The 7,879-nt window shown below is 38.2% G+C and overlaps 1 protein-coding gene across 2 annotated transcripts in view; it reads left to right on the top strand.

Moving 5' to 3' along the window:
* Positions 1 to 7,879, top strand: part of Ift80 (intraflagellar transport 80) — a 156,434-nt gene that overhangs the window by 45,759 nt on the left and 102,796 nt on the right. For both annotated transcript variants that reach the window (XM_028763616.1, XM_028763615.1), the window contains exon 9: positions 5,840 to 6,019. In XM_028763616.1, the coding sequence (XP_028619449.1) occupies positions 5,840 to 6,019 (180 nt within the window). The remainder of the gene's footprint in view (positions 1 to 5,839; positions 6,020 to 7,879) is intronic.

The raw sequence follows: 7,879 nt of genomic DNA, 5'->3' as shown, positions 1-7,879 counted from the left end.
TCAGCCCAGTAACTCTGCCTATAGTAATGTACCTTGATGAGGTATTGTGTAAGTATGCAAAATATACAATGATGTCTGCCTAACATGTGTGTCAGGTCTTATCATAGTACATCCTAGCAAAATGAGGAATAAGTGTCTGTGAGTAGGAACCTGATTGGCAGTTGCTCTGTTTTCCTAAAACACATTGCCTGCAGCTCTTTAGGAATGTGAAAGAATGCGCTTAATTGAAAAGACCTTCCTTCCTTCCTTCCTTCCTCAAATGGCTACCAGCACCCAGTTAAGGAGAGGGGTGACAAATGAAGCAGGGAGTAGACTGATTTCAAACAAACCTAGGTAAGAGGAGAGAGAAAGACAGATAACAACAAGGGCTTTAGTGGACTCTCACTTTCACTGAGGAATCCATTGTATACCATACAAGCCAGGATCAGATACACATGAGAAGACCAGGGAAGACACTTAGCATTTGTTGTTTCTGGCTTGTGGTGATTCACAAACTGGAGAGGCCAAATCAGAGTTTCTGATGATGTGGCTTAGCATTACAGGAGTGCCCCAGGCACAGCCAACTGGCCAGATGTTGGAGAGAGGGTTGCCTTTGTCTTTCTGTTTGGCTATGCCACATCATTGGCTGACTGTTGAATAACAGAGTGAAGACTTCATTTACCACACAGAAGAGGGATAGTCTGGAACAGTCTGGAAAAGTCTCTAAATGACCGGATGACTGCTGTTCCTGTCAGGCAACTACACAGACTGAGACAGGAGAATGGTTTCGAGAGTTACTGACATGGTAGTATTTCAAATATCCAGTTTTAAAAAGAAAAGAAAAATCTACAGTTTTCAGAAGAAAAAAAAAAACCAAGATATAAGACATACTGAAAAGCAGAGTACAATGGCCCATTCTTAGGGGGAAAAAGAAGGTGACAAAAACCATTCCCAAGATATCCAGCACTGGCAAAGAAATGTCTAACAGGTTAAAATAGTTAAAGAAATGTCAATAAGTCAACAGAAAAATTTTGAGGCAGTGAGACACAGGGTCCATTGTGTAGCTCTTGTTGACCAGGCTGGCCTCAAACACAGAGATCTGCCTACCTCTGCTCTCCAAGTCCTTGGATTAAAGAAATGCACCATAACACCCAACCAAAGAAATGATTTTGAATGAATCCAATTAGAATTCTGAAGTTAAAAATCTGAGCAAGGGCTTAAAGAAGTATAAATACTCCCAGAACTCCAAAATACTATCTTACAGTAACAAGTTTTATGCATCTAAAATCGACAGAGCAATACATTTTGTACTCCCCAGAAAGTGCAAAAATGGCCTTCCTTGTAGCACAAGGATAGAAGCATTAGCCACTATAGGTTTTCTCAAGTATAATTGGACTCTCTTGACACTGGTGTTATGCTTTCAAGAAAGTATAAAATGTTCACTGAGATGGCTAAGCAGGTACTGGATCCCCTGGAGCAAAACACTTAGAGGCAGTTGTGAATCCAAGTGTTCTTAACCATTGAGGTATTTCTTCAGTCTGAGATAGCATTATTTTAAGTTAAATGATCAAGAAATGCAAAAGTAAATATGCCAGGAAAACGAACATTACTGGATGATAAGTAAAATAAACCATGGTACAAGCAAATTGCTTGTGGAGTAAAATTTAGATTTATGGTTCCATATTTTTTCTATATTCTATAATGAGCTTTACTTTTATTTTTGATATCCAAAAATGTGATTCAAATTAACATAGGCATTTTAAGTAAACATTCAGAATATGTTAATGAAATATACTAGTTATTAGACAAAATAGGATTTAAGGAGAAAAATCTGAAGATGCAAGGTACTTTTGACTAAATAATTAACTAGCAATATAGCTTCTATATTTCAGTAGGGGGCGCTATTGGTTGCGCAGAAGATAGTGGTGCTTTTTCTGTAATTCTCATTTTCTCTGAACATTCAGACTTTCTTCTATTTACTCACTCATCCATTCAATTAAAATATATTTAATAATTCCTTACCTGCAGGGACTTTATTACAGCATTATGTAACTGTTTGTTGTTGATGATGCAGTTTGTCTTGTGCTGAGGTGATGATGTCTGAGACCGTTCCTAGCACCAGCCTTCCACAGCCTGGAACAACTGCTTCTGTCTCCTCATTTTAAGCCAGATTTATGTGTATATAATTTTATGAGTTGAAAATTTTAAATTAGGCCAAACAAAGATTGTGCTTTTGAGAATCCTTGCAGTGTAATTTATGGATGTGTACAGGAGTTGTGTAGAAAAGATGCAGTTGTTGAGACTTAAGTCATTGTCTTATATTTAAATATGTATTTCTAAAAAAAAGGAAAAAAACAATAAATAAGTAAATAAATAAATATGTATTTCTCTGTTGGGAAATGACTTGCATAAACAGCTTCAGAGAATGCAAGGAAATAAGTCCTATTTTTTTCCATACCATAGCATTTAAGTTTTTTTATTCTCTGTGCATGGGATATTTTGCTTACATGCATGTTTGTGCTCCACATGCATCTGTGGTACCCTTGGAGACCATATGAGCACACTGGATCCTGTGGAATTGGATTTATGTAGGATTGTGAGCTGTCTTATGGGTGCTGGGAATCATGCTTGAGTCCCCTGGAGGAGCAGGCAGTGCTTTTAACCACTGAGCCATCTCCCCAGCCCCTGTAGAGGAATTCTCACTTTATAGAGGAATTCTCAGCTACTGTTAAAAAATATTGTGCTGTTCAGTGTGACTGCTTCTTTCAATGAAATTTAAATGACTTATTAAATTTTTGCTTAATGGAGCAGCTTTTGTGTATTTCTAGAGTTCTGGGGTCAAAACTGCAGATGTGTGTTACAAAGGTGAAGGCTCCTTCTGGGCCTTTGTATTCCCCATGTACAAAATAAGGGCTCAGGGCTAAATGATCATCTCTCTCTTCTGTTAACTCCACCATCCTGTGCCATCTCGTCCCTGTCACTGGACATGCCACTTATTTCTTACAAGTACTAATTGCTTGTTTCATTGCCTTTTGCTACACAAAGTAAAACTGTTCAGGACACACCAAGAACAGTTGGGAGAATCTCAAGCTGTGCTTGAGCAATGACTGACTTGTGACTTTAGATATCTACAGTTTACTGTGGTTGAATGCAAGTAGAAACCATTAAACAAAGAGATATAAAGATATAGAGGAATTTTTTAGAGGCCCAGGGAAAATTGTAGGTAGGCCTTAGGAACCAAGAAATAGATAGCTAAGAAAACTAAAAGCATTCCCTTTGTGTCTTTTGCTTTTGCTTCTGTGTGCATATTCATGGTCTTTTTTTTTTTTTGTCTGTCTTTCCAAGCTAAGTGACTGTGCCCCCTCCCACAATGTACATGCTGGAAAGTGATTTAAAGTGAACACCCCTTACATTGAAGAGTGCAGGCTACATCAAAAATCCATGTCCCAGTTCTGCATGTTGATACCAGCGGAGAGATGGGTAGCCTTGTCTAGGTTAGGAATACAAGCCTGGTCTAATCATATGTTTCAGGCTTGCTGGGGGAGAATGATATGAACATAGCTGGCAGGACTCAAGTATAGTAGCCACAAGAGCTGTTGGTGAGGGCAAAGTCTTAGTAATGGAGAAGGGAGTGGGGCAGTCTTTTTTTTTTTTTAATCTCAGACCATTTCAGATTTACCAGAAGTTTTTAGTTTAATCCTCTGAGAAATTTCCTATTTATGTTAGTGAATTTCTGACTTTATAATGGAAGACAAAGAAGAATTTGTAGTTACATTTTCATGTTTGGTATAGAACCAACTTTGTTAAAAACCATAAAATATAAACCACAAAGCAAAAGGATTCTTATCTTTTGTCTAGAATTGAGAGTCTCAAAAAATTATTCAAAATTATATTTCTATTACAGAATTTAGTTTCAGTATTTTTAAAACCAACACTTACTCTTGCTCCTCAACCCTGAGCACCTGCAGGTTATCCTCTCCTCTCCCCCCTTCCCTTCCCCCTCTCTCCACGTGGTCATGGCCGGCCTCTACTCCTCTCTACTTCTCTCTCTCTTCGTCTTCTCTTCACTCGCCATCTTCCCGTTCCTCTCTCCCACTCCCTTCCCCAAATAAACCCCTTCCCTTGGAACCGGAAAAAAAAAAAACAAAAAAAAAAACCAACACTTAGAGCCTGGAGCTCTTCTTCTAGAGGACAGCACCCACGTGGTGGCTCACAGCCATCTGCAGCTCGAGTCCCAGGGGAACTGATGCCCTCTTCTGGCTTTTGCTAGGACGCTTAGTGCACCGAACATGCACATGTTGTCCAGATGTATTTGCAGGCAAAACACCCATATATATATATAATACATTTTAAATAAATAAACAAAATTAACATAGCATATAGAGGATGTTGTAGAAATGTTCTGTTTTAGTGGATTACTTTATGGACAGATCACATTGTTTTATTTCCAAAGAGTTTTATTAGTAAAACATTTTGATTAGTTCATTGGTGACCCAGCCAGTAATTTTGATGGCATTTTTTGAGATGACTAATTTGTTTTATGTGTTTATTTAGACCTGAGTCTTGACATGTAGCCCAGACAGGCCTTGAATGAGAGCTCCTCCTGCCAAGACAGAACACCTAATAAAGAACAACAGCGGAGTGCAAGATAGAATTTGATTCTAAGGTTGGAAGAACAGGAAGAGAATATGGAAGCTCAGTCAAGTAAATTAAGCATTCTAGAAAAAATTACATTACATCTCCAAAACCAAAAAGGAAACACATCTGAGATAGTCTGCCAAGATGATTGTTTTCTGGAACATCGAGAAGACTCTTCTGTCCTGGATGCTTAGCTGGCTGATTTCTTCACAGATCCCTCAAGTCCTGACCCTTCTACATACTACATTCAGAAAACCACAAGGGGAAGCTTGCCTTGTGCATCTGATACTTTCCTGATTCAGAATGTGTAGCAAATGTTTGATGATTTTTTTTTTGTAGTTTTTTTAGTGGCATTCTTGAAATATTATAGTCAAAAGTTTTAAAATAGAGTATAGAAAACCTTTGAGTAAAATATTTTCCAATAAACTGTTTTCAACATTATTACTTAAAAGTAATTATTTGTATTAAGGCAGTATGTTTTTGGCAGTTCTTATTTCATATACTGTTTTACTGTGTTTCTAATGTATGACTTAAAACATTCTATCTGTATCTATTGTTATACATACTATAATTCTATCAAGAAAAACCCCTTTAATAATTTCAGATAGAAATACATTTTGCCTCTGGCCTAACGATGGCAGTGATCGGTTCCATGTAGAGGAGGGCACTGACTCACAAGCGTAAATGACTTTTAGCAATTACATTGTATCTGAAATCAACTTTAGAAGTTTTGTGTATCTGTGGACTTTAACGAAACAATTCCTTTAAGGCAGTGGTTCTTAATTTTCCTAATTCTGGGACCCTTTAATACAGTTCCATATATTGTGGTGACCCCCTCCCCCAACCATAAAATTATTTTCATTGGTACTTCATAACTGTGATTTAGCTACTGTGATGAATTGTAATGTAAAAATCGGATATGCAGGATATCTGATATATGGCCCCCGTGAAAGAGTCATTTGACCCCCACCCTAAGGGTTGCGACCCACAGATTGAGAACCACTACTTTAAGGTGTCAATACTTTCCTTAATGGAATTAGTATGTTCCAAGAGAGACACATATTTTTACCATTGGCTATACTGCAAAACATTTAAGTTCCAAGAAATAAGCTATAAATGCCCATAAAATACATTCCTTCAAAAATCACCTTAGCATCTTAATATGTAATATGTCCCCAGTTTAAAAGTTCTCAATTTTTCACTCTCTTCTTTTTCTATCTAGTGGTCATATGCTTTAGAAAAGCCCAACACTGGCAGCATATTTAATATCGCGTGGTCTATTGATGGCACTCAAATCGCAGGAGCCTGTGGAAACGGGCATGTTGTCTTTGCACATGTGGTGGAGCAGCGCTGGGAGTGGAAAAATTTTCAAGTAACACTAACGAAGAGAAGGACCATGCAGGTATGCTCATGTTCCAGAGTCCAGTAAATCTGCTTCTTTGCATTATACAGAGCAGCAATTTATCCTTATTGGTCACTTTTGCCTGTTTATAGACATCCAGTCGCAGTTGAAAGTGCCTTGACTTAGTCGTGACATAAGACTCTTTACGGAGAGAATCTGAGTGTATGTAGTTACTGTCCTTACTGTAGCACAGGCTAGTGACGTTTGAAGCACTTGAGGAAGGATGGCTGAATAAGTCAGATTTCACACCAGAAGGTGAGCCAAGGCAGCCTAATGGACTACTTATGAATGAATTCAATTAACCTTTTAAGAATTAGGTAAGGCAAGTTAAGATAGGAAAGGTTTAGGAAGATGCTCTTAGCGTTTAAGAAGTAAGGGAGGAGATTTCTTTTTCATATTTGGATTTCTGATTGAGGCCTCAAAAGACAGATTTACAAGTTTTCACATCATTGAATGCACGTTTTACATGATATTATAGGTTTGAGGAAGAGCAGATAGCTGTGGAGAAAAGGGACAGGGCAAGACAAACTGCTCCAGTAACCATGGACTGGGGACTCTGCGGGCCTGATGTGTTCAGACCCTGCTCCACGTCCCTCTGCTTTCAGAGATAGGATGTCACTAAGCACTTCTGTAAAGACACTGTGCATGAAAGGTCTTTGAGCTGTTCGAGAGAAAGGTCAGAAACTTAATAAGTCTTACAACCTGCTGAGGACAAGTTAGTAGGAAAGGCAGAGTGACCTTCTGCTCCTGTGTCCTCCTATTCCTTTGCCTGGGGATATGTAATATGCCTCTGCCATATTTGGCGATTATTGTATAGTTCTGAAGTAGAATATTTTGTAGTTTAATACACAGAAGTAGGGTATGTCAAGGGGAGAAGGGAGGGGATGTTTATAGATCAGAGAGCATCAGTGCATCAGTTGTAAGCATCTAAGGATTGCCTGGGTACTGCGGTTTCCATTTTGTTTCTTCAATTAGACCAGCACTAGCTTAGTGCCTTGCAGAGAGTAAGTGTCCAACAGACACCAAAACTCAGCTGAAGAAATGTGGTAGTTGCTGAGCAGAGACTGTTGCCCCATGAAGATCCTCTGCCAAAGAAGGAGGAGCTCTACTTCCTCCATCCTCTCATCTGTATCGGTTGCTTCTATCTTATGTATTCATAGTCTTGTGGCTTTAATTCCTGTAACAGGTTAGATGCATATGTAAATTTAACCTATTAAAGAACTTTGTTAGCTCAAGTATCACGATTTTAAAATGTTGATAGTATCCCCAGACTAAATATTAGATTCAGTAGAATTTTTCTTTGCTTTCTTTGCTTGTTTTGGATATTTTACTTGGAAAATGTCTTTTTTAAAAAAATGTCTTTTGTTTTTGTTTTTGTTTTTTTAAAGAAAAGCAGAGTCTACCATATCCTTACTATCTACCCACAGTAGTCATCAGCTGGGGACCCACCCTGTCTCATCCACAGCCTCATCTGTTCTCCAACTTACTCTGAGTTTCAGGCAAATTCCTACATCATACTGTATCTGTAAAAAGTTCTGTATCTGTAGCTTAAGCACAGGGGCATCTCTGTTTTAATATAACCATAAAATCATTTTCATGCACAAATACTAATAATTCTTTACTTTTATAAACTGTCTACAAAATGTTCAAATCTTCAGATGTCTCCTTTGCGTCATAAATTTAAAGTTTGTTTAAGTCAAGATTCAAACGATTGCAATGGGTTTGGTGCATCATTTAAGTTGGTCTTGATCTGTAGTATGGGTTTCGGTGTATCGTTTAAGTTGGTATTGGTCTGTAGTTTCTTTCTTCCTCCCTTTCTCTCTCTCTCTCTCTCTCTCTCTCTCTCTCTCTCTCTCTCTC

This window comes from Grammomys surdaster, unplaced genomic scaffold, assembly GCF_004785775.1.
Source record: "Grammomys surdaster isolate TR1022 unplaced genomic scaffold, NIH_TR_1.0 139, whole genome shotgun sequence".
NCBI lineage: Eukaryota > Metazoa > Chordata > Mammalia > Rodentia > Muridae > Grammomys > Grammomys surdaster.
Note: the sequence above shows the minus strand (reverse complement) of the source record. Positions and strands in the feature narration are given on the sequence as shown.